General features: G+C 42.3%; 1 protein-coding gene across 3 annotated transcripts in view; it reads left to right on the top strand.

Moving 5' to 3' along the window:
* Positions 1-14,703, top strand: part of KIAA1210 (KIAA1210 ortholog) — a 36,651-nt gene that overhangs the window by 19,689 nt on the left and 2,259 nt on the right. For all 3 annotated transcript variants that reach the window (XM_057365614.1, XM_057365615.1, XM_057365613.1), the window contains exons 4-11: positions 2,507-2,636; positions 5,106-5,264; positions 5,837-5,902; positions 7,336-7,548; positions 8,066-8,168; positions 8,895-10,475; positions 11,238-11,386; positions 12,032-12,131. In XM_057365614.1, the coding sequence (XP_057221597.1) occupies positions 2,507-2,636; positions 5,106-5,264; positions 5,837-5,902; positions 7,336-7,548; positions 8,066-8,168; positions 8,895-10,475; positions 11,238-11,386; positions 12,032-12,131 (2,501 nt within the window). The remainder of the gene's footprint in view (positions 1-2,506; positions 2,637-5,105; positions 5,265-5,836; positions 5,903-7,335; positions 7,549-8,065; positions 8,169-8,894; positions 10,476-11,237; positions 11,387-12,031; positions 12,132-14,703) is intronic.

Below are 14,703 nucleotides of genomic sequence, written 5' to 3'. Positions count from 1 at the left end.
TCTTTTTCTTCTCTTTTTCTTCTCTTTTTCTTCTCTTTTTCTTCTCTTTTTCTTCTCTTTTTCTTCTCTTTTTCTTCTCTTTTTCTTCTCTTTTTTTTTTAACAATGTGTGGTAGGTTGACCCTGCTGAACACCAGGTGCCCACCACAGCTTCTCTGTCACTCCCCTCCTCAGATGGACATGGGAGAGAAAATTTAATTAAAAGCTTTGTGGATTTAATAAGGACAGGGGGAGTTCATTCACCAATTACCATCACTTTTCATCCCCCTGCTTCAAACATTAATAAAAGGAGTGGGGTTGAGGCAGCAAGAAATGGAAGATGGCACAGCCCATGATGGAGCTTTGTGTCTGCCTCTAGAGTTCCATAATTTCCTCGTTTTGGTGGGCAGCTTGAATGTTGATATCAACCTGGATGAATTGAGCATTTGTACAGGGAAATCAGAGTGGACATACAGTGGCTAAAACATCTGRGCTTTAGTTAGTGCACCTTTAGTTTCAGCACTAATATAAATATAGATATATTGCCTGAATTACAGGAGTGTGGATTTGCACATAAGAGACTGATCTGTGCTAAAGCTGCAGTTAATTCTGTATTTAATCCCATGCTTTTTTGGTGCCTGCTAGAAGAAAATACATTAATTCTCTTGCAAACACATATACATATGCAGAGAGAGAAAGAAAGAGAGATCTTGCACTGGCAGTCTCATGAGCAAGGAAACCTCAGCTCTTATTGGTAAAGAATTCCCCAGTTAGAAAGGCAAATACATCCTAATGCACATGCATTCTTGGCAATAAATAAAAGATGCCAACCAGTAGTGTAATTTACATTGCAGTCAATAAAAGCTGCACGRCAGTGTTTTTCTGAATGCAGTAAAATTATGCCTTGCCCTTATGGGGTACCTTTCATGCTGAAAAGGATGATAAAACCAAACACAAAAGGATGGGATGAGTTCATTAATGATGAAATAAGGCAAGTGCCTTGCTTGTGTGCAGAACTGCTGTCCTGCAGACTAACASAGACATTAACCATGGCACACAATGGGAGGAAGCACAAACTCTGACTGTTCTGTGGAGCAGCTCTGATTGCCTTTGACACCACAAAAACTTAGAGCAAATTTATTTTGCCCTACTGTGAGGGTCTATATAACTGTAGACTGACTGACTACACCTTTGGGACAACAGAAAGCTTAATCCAGCAGCTGGAGGTGTCTAGAGATGTAAAGAAGGGAGATGCAGGAGGAAAAAGACTCATTTATTTGGGGTTTCTTACGTAGTATATTWACTTAATGAAAGTTCACAGTCTTTCTGGGCTTTCTTCTAAATAAAGAGAGAATCTATGGTTGGGCAAATAGCAGAGACCTCTKCTATTTGATTTCCTTGCAGAAGAGTTTTGACATCCTGAGTTTTTCTCATCAGCATTGTGTTCCTAATCATCCYCTGTTCCCCAGAGTCAGGCTTTTAGAGGCAAAGCATTGCCTGCACAGCATTTGAGCCAAGGAACCATTGTAATTTGTATTTGTTAATAGGCTCACAGCCAACAATGAGAGAATATTTTACAGTGTTTTCAGTTGGAGATGAGGGTGAAATCCTGGTACATCCTTGTGGTSTTTTGGACAGAGTAATGCACAGATAGTGCCTGCCTGTGCTGGTGGGCCTTGGCAGATAAATTATTCGGAGCCTTCCTTGTTGTGCCACACAAGTGCAAAATTTGYCCTGCACAATTTAATAGCCCAAGCCCAATCAATCTCACTTAATTACAGCTCAGTTAACAGCTGTTGTGGGAACTCATCATTGCTTCACTGAGCTGAACACCCAGTGAGCACAGAAACAGAGCAGGAATATCTTACCTGGGCACTTTAACCTGGCTGTGGGTCAGTTTAACTGTGCCCATGGACACTTCTCCCATTTACATTTGTAATGTGCTTGGGATATAAAGATATTCAGGGTACAGGTGAACACAAGTGGTTTTATTGCTGGGCATGAAGGGATTTGAATCATGTTTGTTAATGAAGTAAAATTAAATTTTYTGCCCACATTTGCAAGAAGGGAAAAAGCAATCCACCATCTTTGGCAGGTTTGACACACTCCAGGCTGCAAAGGTTGTATCCTGAGGGTCTCATGGTAGGCACTCTGCCACCAAAGGAGGACAGGGGACTCCTGTTGTCCCTTTCTGCGCTGCAGACCTTTCTCAGGGTGATTTGCATCCACCCAACTCCCAGCATTGGACAGAATGACCCTGAGCTCCCTCCACACAGACTGACCTGTGTGCTCAGTGCAGGTGCTGAGAGCATCTGCAAGGAGATATCTGCATTTGATCAGCATCCTAAAAAGTGTTTCTSCTCCCTTCTGAGTATAAAAGAAGCTAGCAGTGACTATCTTAAACATGCAAAAACCTGAAGCTAAGCAAGATGAATCCTACCCTGGCCTCTTTATCGTCCTTCTGCCCTGGTGAAGTGATGTGGGGAATGTMCCCAGGCACTGACCACTCGTCCTTCCTTCCTTTCCAGGCCCAAGGGTAACATGGGAAACAAAGCCTTGTCCCATGACAGCGTTTTCATTTCTGAGTCTGCACCAGGGAATGTGGCAGGTGATGTGTTGTCTCAGGAGAACCTACCAGGAAGAGTGAAAACTTTGCAGGTGAGAGCATCATCCCCTCACCGATGGTGCTGCTTTGTGTCTGCTGTCTGCCTGGAAACTGCTGCTTGATTCCTTTGCTGTGTGTCTTAAAGTTTTGYTGACTGAAGTGTCCAAAGCCAAACTTTTTACTTTTGGATCTATTCTGCCTCTTGGAAGCTGCGTTTTCTGGAGTCCTGGTGCTTTCAGCCTTGCCTAGGTCTCACAGTGTGTGACGTGAATCCAGTTCATGAACTCTTGGAACCTTTCCTTACTGAGTGTTTCCTGTTCCAATGGGATTTATATTCTTTACTTCATAGCTACTGCTTTTGGGTTAAGGCCATTTATTTATATGGCAGTGTGTCCGTTACAGTGTTGTTTTTAAAATATTATTTGTGTTACTCTTCTTGGCAGTTTTTTGCTCGGATGTTTTTGCTGTACATGGTAGCACCAGTGGCTGTGTGAGTGTGTGGGATGATGGCTACATCAGGGTGCTCTGACAGCTTTATTTATATCATTATTCTTCTGATGTGTGCCAGCAAAAGATACTGTATTCTGCTGGGTCATTTCCTTCTTGGAGGCAGTGCTGAACCCTCCTTGACAGCTCCCTTATGAACTGTTTGCTGTATTAATTGCATTTAAGTATCTGCCCAGCTCAGAACACCGAGATAAAGTTTAAGGTTTTTCCAGAGAATGAATACAAATGGTTGATAAAGGAGCCAAAGGTCATTGAAATTCTTCTTTTGCTCAGTGTGAGCTTCATGTTGCAAAACACAATTGAGTCACATGTTAAGTAATAGAAGATGCACAGAGGGACTTGTCCCTCTCTAAGACCGCAAAGCAGGCTTAGTTATTTTTTTTTTTTTGGTAACGAAAGGAGTAGCAGAGGAAATCATGTTTATATATTACAGAACATTGAGAAAGGAAAGCTCTTTCCATGCTCTGTGCAGCCCACTGTGCCCTCTCCTCATCCATCCATCATCCTGCATGGTAATGTAATACTGCCAGCACTATTTCTGTAGCTGTAACAGACAGGCTTTTTCTGTGAGCTTGACTCTTSTCAGAATAAAAGCCAAACACTAATAAAAGCTGTTACTTTCTTAGCAATGTAAATTAACTTCTACCAGGAGAAGGCAGACTGTAAATTCAGAGTTCCCCCCACACCATTTTGCTGCCTGCATGTAATAAATTTAATAAATCTAGGACAGCAAATTGTGAAAAGAGACCAAAGCAAAATTGACTTTCTGTCTTTTCCTTCCCATTAAGGGCACTCATATGTTGTGTATCTTGTGTTGCCCATAKATCACAGTATTGCAATATATTGCCCATAAATTGCAGAAGAAAGCTGTTTGAACTGTGGGACTGATGTTACAGACATTGTGCTACCCTGTGTGGCTGCTAGATCTGTAGGAATCGTATTGTAAATTAATTTTGATGAGTAAGAATTGCAGGTCTTTAGGTCTATTTTACACAGGTGTAAATGAATAAATGTATGAATGAATAAATGTAAATGGGTTGCAGGAAAACACAAAACTAGGCCTAGAATTACCCAATGTGGTTTAATAAGCAAAGAAACAGAAAAAACAAGTCTGCATGTTTATCTTGGGAATATTCTGTTGAGATGTTTCCAGCTGAAGGACAAAGTTTGTGTTCAGACCTTGTTTCTATTCCAGCTTTGCCACAGCTGACAGATTTAAGCCAAGAATTTTAGTAATGGTGTTTCCTGAGATCTGAACATTTTTAATTTGAGGGAACATCTGGCTGCTTAAGAGTTTGCAGACTTTGTTTTATTTTTCTAGGGTCAGGGCCTGCCAGAGCATTCTTTTAGTGCAATCCTGGAAGAGAATCCCCACRCTCCTTTACAAACAAAGCTGTTCCTGGCTGCTGTTACCATTCTTGCTGTAGACAAGACAAGGATGTGATCAKGGGGAAAATTAACAAGCATTTCATTAGGGTGGACCAGAAATGAAATTCAATTGTTCTTACATAAAAATTGTGAGTCAGCTACTTGTGTGGGAGAGGGTTGCAACAAGTTCTCAATATTTGGAAGGGCTTTGTGAGAGAAAAGTGGCCACTTAAACTGGAACTGGGAATGCTGACTGGCAATATCTTTGTGTGACTAAAGATTTAAATTTGTGTGACTAAAGAAATAAATCTAGAATTTCGAAAGTTTCAAATTTAAGTGGAGTTAAACRGTAGTAAATTTTCTGGAATGGTGAAATTCCTGTATTCCTTTGGTAGCTTACTGAAGAAAACTGATTTTGATTTTAATTTTAATTTTGCATCAACTCCAGTTTTAATGATGGGTCATGGATGAATGTAGCTAGATAAAATTTAATTAATGGCTCTTTTCTATAAATGGTCTATTACTTCAAGTTTTTCTGTTAACTAAAAGAAACTGCATATCTAATAGGAACAACTGTGKTACAAGTGTCCAGAACATCCCTTTTAAATTATCCCATTTAAAGTCTATATTCTGAATTTCAACCACAGCTTCAGCTGCAGCAGAACATCAGACTTGGATCACCTCCTCTTGTTATAACTGGGAAAAAACTGGAAGATGCAGGTGCYGTTTCTGAAGATGATGGTTTACCTAGGAGCCCTCCTGAAATTTCAACCCTTCATGAAGTTCTGACAGATTCACCAAACAAGGTATAATTATCATGTCATGTTAGTGACTGTCTGCACAGAAAAGAGAAAATCTGCCTGGAGAAGGGGAAGACCTTTTAGCTTGCTTGTGATAAAATGCAATGGTTCACTTCAGGGAGAACCAGAAGAAATTACCTGGAGGGATCGAGGACTTGTCACTCTAAGGGTACTGAGAAAGTGACCCTACATACACCCTTTCTGGGTACAATTTTCTGTGTTTTTGTGTAGACCAGAACTGTGACTCCTATCATTAGCAAATGCATGATTTAGACTTCAGTGAACATGTGAGAATTTGTAAATCTGATGATTAAAAAAACATTTATAAGCCAAAATAATTTTATAAAATACATTGGCTCCTGTGGTCAACACTCCTGGTGTGTCTCAATGCAGGAGGAAACTCCCTCACTTTTTGATGACAATGAAGAAATGAAGCCTACTGTGTGAGGCAGGGACCCGGTGACCATTCCTTTCTTTTTCCTCTTGTGTTTTCTCACAATCAACACTGGATATCCAGCTCGAGATAATCCAGTGTGATACTTCCCTTGACTTACCCTCTTCCTCRTTTTATCCCACAGTCCTCCAACCCTGTTCAGCGTCATAGCTCTTTGAGTTTAGGCGGGACAGACAGTGAAGATGAACAGGTAAAAAGCTCCTTTTCCTGCTAATAAACTTTCCTGGCACAGCATATGTGGAGTCTATATGGAGCCAGTACAGTAATTTTATTTTTCAAAATTTATTCTGGGTATGGTGTATCCTAGGAAACAATTTTTTAAGAGTCCAGAGTGAGGAAAATTACACTTAAAATTTACCTCTCAGGGTTTTGAATAAGAAATAAAGACAGGCAGAAATCTACTGGTAAGTGGTTTGTGTGAACAGTGTAGTCAGCTCTTTGACACAGTGTGAATCTCTAAAGTTACATAAAATATTGGACCAGACAAAGTACTTCAATTCTACTTCCAAGTCCCAGGGCCCCAATACCAAATAATCACACCTTCCCATCAGCAGTGGCTTGTGAGCAATGCCCTGTATCCCTCTTATCACGGGAAATGATTTCCAGACCAACCCTTCCTGATGCCAGGTATTCCACAGGAAAAGGTGTGTTTTAATTAGCAATTTTCTTTGGGTGATAAATGACTGTCAGAAGCAGCAGGTTCTGCTGTCAGAACTACACAGTCCTTGATCAGATTGGAAAAATTTACAGACCTCATATTTTTGGATATACCTTGACAGTTTTTGTTGAGTAGAAGTGAAGATGTTTTTTATGATATTTAAAACTTAATCAGCATATATTTTTTAAATGCTGTGTCATATCCTGAGTTTATAAAAARCTAAATTGTGAATGCCAGGCACAGTGCAATGGCTGTGTCACCCAGCTTTATGAATGAGGCTTGTTTGGCAGCTCTGTGACACTTTGCAAGTGCTCCAGAAAGTCTGGTCTGCATTTCAAAACAGTAGCAAAACCACTCAAACTTCATGTTTGGGGGCTTTTCTACAAACACTTCGGTGAACTCTTTATTTTGATAGCACAGTGTAAAGTTACTGATGTTCAGTTCCCCAGAGCAGCTTTGCTGCAAGGCTGAGATCCTCATCCCTGTCTGGAAGATGGTTCTGGGATACTGAGGAGCGTTTGATTTTCCTGAAAGTGAATATTGGAAGAGAAAAGTGGCTGTGGCAGCTTCCTTAGAGATAATGAGGAGCCAGCATCCGTGCTGCTTTTGTGGCTTTTTAATAATGTATTCCTGCGCTGTGTCACGTTACCGGSATGGGAAGGGAGCGGTACGAACGGCACCAGTGTCTCCTGCTGGTGTSTGAATTTACTGCAAACGGGCTTGTGAGGAGAAAAACTGAGCCTGTGCGATAGACAGATATTCCTCCTTCTGTGCTATGCACAGCTGAGAATCTCTGATTAATCTCTATGCAGAGATGACTTTAGGCAAGCATTTTAAAGTGAGGATTTATGTGCAAAATTACAGCCATTTCAAATTCTGAAACGGAATGAGGTAACAAAGGAGCTGTTGGAGAGGTGTGGGGAAGTMAAGGAAAATATACACAGCGTTGTGTTTGTGTTTTAAAGATACCTTCTGGAGCTTCCTCCAGGCCCATCAGTCCCTCATCCTGCGCTGCTCTGGGGACCCCCATCTCCCGGGGCAGCAGTTTCCTTCCCGTGGATTTCAGCAGCCCTGCCAGTCCCCTGGGCTGCCTGGACACCTCTGCAGCCAGGCACAGGATTGCCATCAACCCTCGCAGACAGAGGGGCTTTACCAACAAACATCAGCAGTCCCTCCAGGTAGGTGTTTTCTGGAAAAGAATCGCTGAGCAGAAGGAAATTAATATGAATTTTTAATTATTATTTCAATTTATTTTTTCTTTCCTATTCACTTTCTAGGTATTTCAATTTATTTTTTCTTTCCTATTCACTTTCCTTTAATTATTCCATTGGAAGAAGGGAAAACACCTATTTTGCACCAACCAACCAACCAACCAAAAAAGMCTCCAAAAACTTTAATATYATAGAAACTGAAGAAAAGTGCAACTTRTGCTTTCCATTATTTAGCCAAAAATTGTAGGTTATGCTTCATTTCTAAAACCACTTCTGRTGTCTGAAAAGCTAAATGTCAGTTTTAAAAAGGTCTAAGTCTATTTTTACAAGTCTATTTCTTAACTGGAATAGTACATTGCCCACAGTGTTGGTAAATTATAGGATGGAGGCTTTGTGTCTATGATTTGTGTATTTATAGAAATACATTGTATAAAATAAAATTTTTGTGCATGAGTCTTCAACTAAAACATCTTCACTTCTTTAGGTGGAACAGCTGGAAAATGAAACTTGTCTTCTTGCAACTCCAGAAAAGAAGGGAAATTCAACAGAAYTTCTTGAGAGTGACAAACATAAAAKCGATTGGGAAGGTAATGAAGACATAGGTATTGCTATTTTGGGTGCTTGAACCCTTCTGCATAACGCTGACAGGACCTGTTTGAACTCTAAGTCCTTTCAAACTTGGCATCTTTTGGGTTTATATCATAAAACAAATCCTGACTGATAATTTGTGATGGAAAAAGTCAAGTACACTCAGCAAAGTGATGCTGGAGTGGTGAATTTTGAGGGCAGCATTAAAGAATACATGAGGTGAAAGCACCATGTGTCTCCAGGACACAGCTGGCTGGGCCTCACTGAATGTAAAACTGAGTTCCTTGGCACTCAGAAAACCTTAACCTTGGTATTGTATGTCACACTTTGATTGACTTGTGTTTGCTGGATCTTCCTTTGCCACTCACCCAGAGAGAATTTCCCAGGTTATTGTAGATGGCCTTTCTGGGCATACGCATGACAAAATGTCTAGGGAAATCTGGCTGATAGTCTTACAACTAAAGGTATGCACAGAAAACAAATAAACGTGGGCAAATGTGGTTACACTTGAAGCAGACAGCAGCTTTCAGTCATTCCCTAGATTAAGTGTATTCAAACTAAAGCTTTATTAGTCTCTCACTTGGACAGCTCATCTCTGAACGGGCATTGAACATGAATATTGATCAGTCAGCAGTGCCCAGACTGGGGCATTCCTGGAATGAATTAGTCACACAGATGGTGTTGGGATATAACCTTTAAGCACCCACCCTTGTCCTCTGTTACAGGATTATCAGCCCCGGTGGGACCCTGTGCAAAGGGAGCTGGTGCTAAGGAGACCCCAGGTGTACAAACTGCCACTGAAGCTGCCCGTGACTCCTGTGATTCCCCACTCGTGGCAGGAGATCCCTGTGCTTTGCTGCAAGAGGACAGGTGCCTTCCTGCTGTGGAGGATAAAACAACCCCACTGCTGAGGGCTGAGCCTTCTCCAGAGAGCCTGCAGGAGCACCCCAGTGCAGAAGGGTTGAGCTCTGCAGATGGGAGTGCAGGTGGATGGAAAGTGCATCAGCAAAGCTCCAGTGCTGAGGGAGCTGCGCTTCCAGAAGTGCAACATCTCCAAGGAGAAGCTGCTGGGACTCCAGACACACCAGGAGGTGATTTGTGCAGCAGAGCTGTGGGAGCAGTGGGCATGGATGTGTCGCCAGATGTTGCACCAAGCTCCTCAGTAAATTCTGTGGATCCAGATATTAAAGCCCAGGAAAAGGGGGATGTGCTGTTCACTGGCAAAGAACTCTGCTTTGGTAATACTGGGAATCATTCCAACCATGCTGCCTCAGATTCTGCACTGARCACTCCACAGGTTGTGGTAGCTGCTTCAGAGTCTTGTTCTGACTCCAAGACAGTGGCTGTTTTGAAGCCTGAAAACAGTTCAATAGCAAAAAATGACAAAGAAACTTGTGAAAYTATGGAATTTCAGTCATCCAAGGGTAGTGTAGRAAAAAARCCAGACACTGCTGCATCTGTCTCRGAAGCAGTTTCYGTGGTACCTTGCAGCAAATTGGAARTGTGTTTGAAAGCAGAAACTGTTCCTGTTTCAAAGGGTAACCAAGGCAGTCAACAGGCCAACACATCATACATTTCTGAAAACCTTTCCATTGGGTGTCTTGCCTCTTCGAGTTTGGCTGGCTTGAAGAGTAATTTATCTTCTGACAGTAAGGAGCTCCAGATAGGCAGTACAGCTCCTCACAGAAAAACAGCAGAAAGCAGCCAGCCAGCAGAGGAAAATGTGAAAAGTCCACCAAAGTCTGCTTCTGCTAAACCAGTCAGATTTACCATTGCACCAGCATGGCAAAGATCTCTGTCAGGGGGCTCCAATTCAAAGGAAGATTGCTTTTCCAGAAGTTCCCCAACATCCCCTATWAGACCAGAGTTCTTTGAAGGAATGACRAAAGAACACACGCGTTCTGATGCAGTTATCCAGGAATCAGCAAAAACCAACTCAGACAGGTTCGATCGAGATTGTAAGGACAGAGATCTGCATTTGAATTCTTTTATGGAGTGGGCTGACCATGAAACACAAAACTGTGAGAACCCCTTTGGGGTCARACTAAGGAGAACATCATCTTTACTAAAATACCAGAATGAAAGCCGTGTAGAGCCTCCAAAACCAATCCCCTCAGCTGTTCCCATTTCTTCTTCTGCTTCAGTCAAGGAGGATCAGAAATTGGTGGGCACTGGGAAGCCACCTACAAGCCTTCCTGTCAGCACAAAATCAGTTGTTAAAAAAACAGATCTCCTAGAAGACAAAAATCCTCCCAAGGCAAGATCAGAGGAAATGGCCAAGAAGCAAAATGGTCATAAACCTTCAGGTATTTATGCTGCATTTGTATCCAAACACTGTAGGAAACAGTGGTCATGTAAAGAGCCTTGGCARAGCAGCACAAAAAAGATAAAAATCCTTTTGTCTGAGCACCAAATTCAGCCTTGAGTTCATCAGCATTATAATTTAATTGTCTAGATGATTTGGCCAGTCTAGAGAATTCTTGGCTTATCTTAATGAAGGGTGTGTTCCAGCAAGAATAACAACAGAATAATAGCTTAAGGGCTTCTGAAACATTTCTGCTATGAGGTATTTGTGCATACAGTTGAAGTTTTTACACAGCTTTTTTAAAGTTGCTGCAGTTTTGTAGTTAAAAACTCAGTTTGCAGCTGCTCAAACCTTAACTAGGAGTTGCATTAAGTGTGATTATTTTGTTTGAACAATGACTTAATTAAAAATATTTTAAAAGTGACAAGGCARCCTGTATTTTACTCCCTACATGAATAAAAAAAATCATGATTATCGTAGTCATTTAATCTGCAATGGAAGGATGTTGTTTCAAAGGCAAAATCCAGTTCACAACGATCTCAGTGGGACTTCTGCCATTGACTTAGAAGCAGAGTCAGGTCAAAAACTCCGAATAAACAGAAAAAACACTTCTTGCCAAGGACAAAATCATCAGGGAAGGTAATTTTATCTCCACCATGTTCAAAGGGTATTACAGATGCTGAAGGATTTAAAACATGAAGCACTAGCTTTAGGCTGACTTGACCTAAATCCCTTCTTTACTTCAAAAATGCTTCTTTTGTAGAAAAAGTCTCTCCATATTTGGAAACTGCTTGCTCTGAACCAGCTTGGGTCTCCATGGCAAAGCTGAAACAAAAGGGTTTCCAGGAGCACCCTCTTGCCAAAGAACAAAAAGATGAAGACAGAGCTTTGACCAAGGTGGATCGAGAGGAGGTAGAGTAYCARGGAACGCTGCATGGRTGTGAATCCTGCCCCAGGTCACTGGGGATTGTTGYRAACTGTTCAGTAATGCTGCATGGGTGTGAATCCTGCCCCAGGTCACTGGGGATTGTTGTGAACTGTTCAGTAATGCTGCATGGGTGTGAATCCTGCCCCAGGTCACTGGGGATTGTTGTGAACTGTTCAGTAATGCTGCATGGGTGTGAATCCTGCCCCAGGTCACTGGGGATTGTTGTGAACTGTTCAGTGTTGTCCTCATGGCAGGTGCTCAGAGAGAGCTTTGCAAGCCTGGCTCTAGATCTCTGAGACAGACAACTGCTGCAAACGAGCAAATTCCTGTGACTACACTGGCACAGGGATTGGTTTCAGAGCTGGATCCTCCTATTTGTCCCTTTGCACTGCTTTGAACCTTTTCAGAGCTTGCTGATTGCCCAGGGTGTATTTATGGAGCCCAAGAGCTGCTCTGCGTTGCAGCAGCTCCCTCAGTGCCTTCTCCCTCGCTCCCACAGGATGTCCCCAGCCATCCTTGCCTGGCTTTGCTGCATTTCCACAGCCAGGTTTGAGAGGCTGCCAGGGTGAGCTTTAGGAGTGCCCATGGCTGGCAGTTAATTGTTCTTTTCTTCTCTCCTCACACTGCAGCAAGAGATCTGTGCTGGAGAGAACTCGCTGAAGAGGACGACRCCTTCCAGCTCTCAGGACAAGAAAACACAAACGAGGACCAGCGTGTCTGCAGCAGCAGGTATTCCTTTTCTTTACATYGTGGCTACAATTTGCACCAGTGAGTGGTGTGGGTGGCAGGTGATGGGTGAAGAGGCATTCCATCGTTAGGATCAGCACTCTTTATATAAAGCCTCTTCAGACCATAGTTTATGTATTAGTCAACATAATGGCTCATTCTTACTCTGCAGAGAAAGCAAGTGAGGAGCTCTTATCTCCACTGCCAGTTCATGAAATGGCACATAAACAGTCTGGTGATTTATTACCGGCCCAGGTCACTACTAAAGAATAGCAGCTGAAATTGGAGAGKGTCCAGAAGAGAGCAGCAAGAAAGGTCAGGTCTTCCAGACCTCCAGTCAGCCAGGAAATACTGCTGGGAGTGGAGTTGTTTAGTCTAGAAAAGACAACTCAATTCTCTGCAGAGGACAAGGCTAGTCTTTACGGCCAGAATGGACTTAAAATGCACCGGGGGATGTTTAGCTTAGATGTTAGGAAATACCTTTTAACAATGAGAGCAGTGACGTGCAGCAGAGCGTGGCTTGCATGTGGGGAGTGTGCAGTTTCCATGACTGGATGTGTGGAGCAGATAAACACACATCAAGAATAATTTGGGGAGAATTGGTTTCACCCTCAGGTGAGCACAGAGGCTGGAATGCTCTTTCCTGAGCACTTAGCTGTGTTTGTCTCTATGGAAGATGCAGGGGAAGAGCGTGACTCAGGCTTCGTGACTCACATTACCTCTTCCAGAGCTTCTGCTGGGCTGCAGCTCATCCCTCCCTGCTCACTCAGCGTGGTGCCAGAGCTCAGAGACACAGATAAGGCATTTCTTCAGCTGGGAAAGCACATTGTGCTGGCTGAAAGCTATTGATTGCAGATAGTGCCCGAGCAGATGAGAAATGCCCCGCTGTGTCAGGCTGTGCTGTGCCATTGCACATCCCTGTCGCTCAYACAGAGATGCTCTCTGGAGAGAGCCTTTCCCCTTTCCCTGTGKCATCAGCAGCACCCAGAGCTGTTGGACTGGAGGTTTTTGGGAGCACCTCTGTGCTGCTCACTGTAGTAGCTGCTTCTACCATTTCTGAATCTGCAGGTTGTACAAAATAAGCTTTGTCCCTCACTACAGTGGGTGACTGCCTCAGGAAGTTTGCACCAACACAGAGGCTCTGATGTTGGTTACAGCTGATTTTGTGTGTGTGATTAGAATAYCACAGCTTTTTAAAGGATTCTGTTACAGACCTGCTTCATCTTAYGGTTTTAGGTGCCAAATGAGAGATGAAACATAAACAGGCCAAGATTTTTGCTCAGATGAGGTCTTCCTTTGAAAGGCTGCCACAAGTAGACTSAATTTCTGTGTGTTGCATCATCTAAACCTTGGAAGCCCAGTGGCGTTTGGTCAAAATTCATAACTTCTCAAACTACTCTGCTACTCATTTACTAGAAAATTCAATATTTCAGTAACRCCTTAATTCCTACGTCATCTTAGATACTTCTGAAGATTTCCTGTGTGTGTAGAGCTGCAGCCTSTTCCATAGACAGTGAAATACTTCCTTCAGTATTCCTAAGTACAGTTTGCCTCCTGCAAGAACWACCAACCAGCCAGAACTTTTAAAAGACCTGAGACCTCCTGAGTGAAAATAGAGAATTACTTTAGCTCTGCTCAGGAGAGTGACTAATGGAGCTGAGGGATACTTTCCATTGATTTCAGTGCCAGAAAGATCAAGCTTCTTGTACTTAACATGGCTTAGACATTGATTTTGAAAAATTTCAAACAAGGTGAACGGAGGTGGCCTTTTCTAAATAGGAACTCAAAGCCATAAAAGGAACATTTTCTGTGTTCCTACATCCTTTGTGAACATGAGAGGCTTCTGTTAGGCTGCATTAAGAGGAACATCTAATGCCACCAGAATCTCACCTTCTTRTCTTACAAGTGAAAGAACATAAAGTACTGGTTTAATTCCTACCTAGCATTAATAATATTGCTGGAGCGACATTTGTGTTGCCAGTGAAGACTGAAAAAAAATGTTTAAGTCTTCTCAGTATTGGAAAACATAAACTTTTAACTCCATTGCAAGCCCAGGGTGATCCTTATCATGCAGCTATTTTGTTTTTGTTTTCCTGCATACTCAGGAGTCTTATTCCTAGATTTTCTTGCACTCACAGAGCAGAATTAGCCTGTGGAACTTCTTGCTGTGTACTTCAATAGAAATCAAGAGTTTGAAAAATTAAGAAATTAATYAACCAGGAACATGAATTAGAGAAATAACTGGGACTATCATCTTCACATGCTTGAAGAATTTTGAAAAATGTCCTTTATTTATCAGGGCTTAGACACATGCTGTTTGGACTGAGGACAAGATTCTTTTACAGGCACATTACTCACTGCTAAGTATCAATTTTTCTGCTGCAATAGCTGGTCCTCACCATTGCTGTAGCTGGACCAGAGAGTGCCAAGCAACAGCCAATTAACAATTCCTCTGACTTATTGGTGAGTCACAAGCATTTTGGGCTGTAAAACAGTTTCTTCAGAGAGAAGAAAATATTCTTGGCAGGAATGGAGTTTTTAATCTCTCCAGCCATCTGATGAGGGATGTGTTCTT

This window comes from Malurus melanocephalus, unplaced genomic scaffold (genome assembly GCF_030028575.1).
Source record: "Malurus melanocephalus ecotype Western Australia unplaced genomic scaffold, MMel_1.1 scaffold_56, whole genome shotgun sequence".
In the NCBI taxonomy this organism is placed as follows: Eukaryota; Metazoa; Chordata; class Aves; order Passeriformes; family Maluridae; genus Malurus; species Malurus melanocephalus.
The sequence above is the reverse complement of the archived record's forward strand: the minus strand, read 5'-3'. Positions and strand labels throughout refer to the sequence as shown.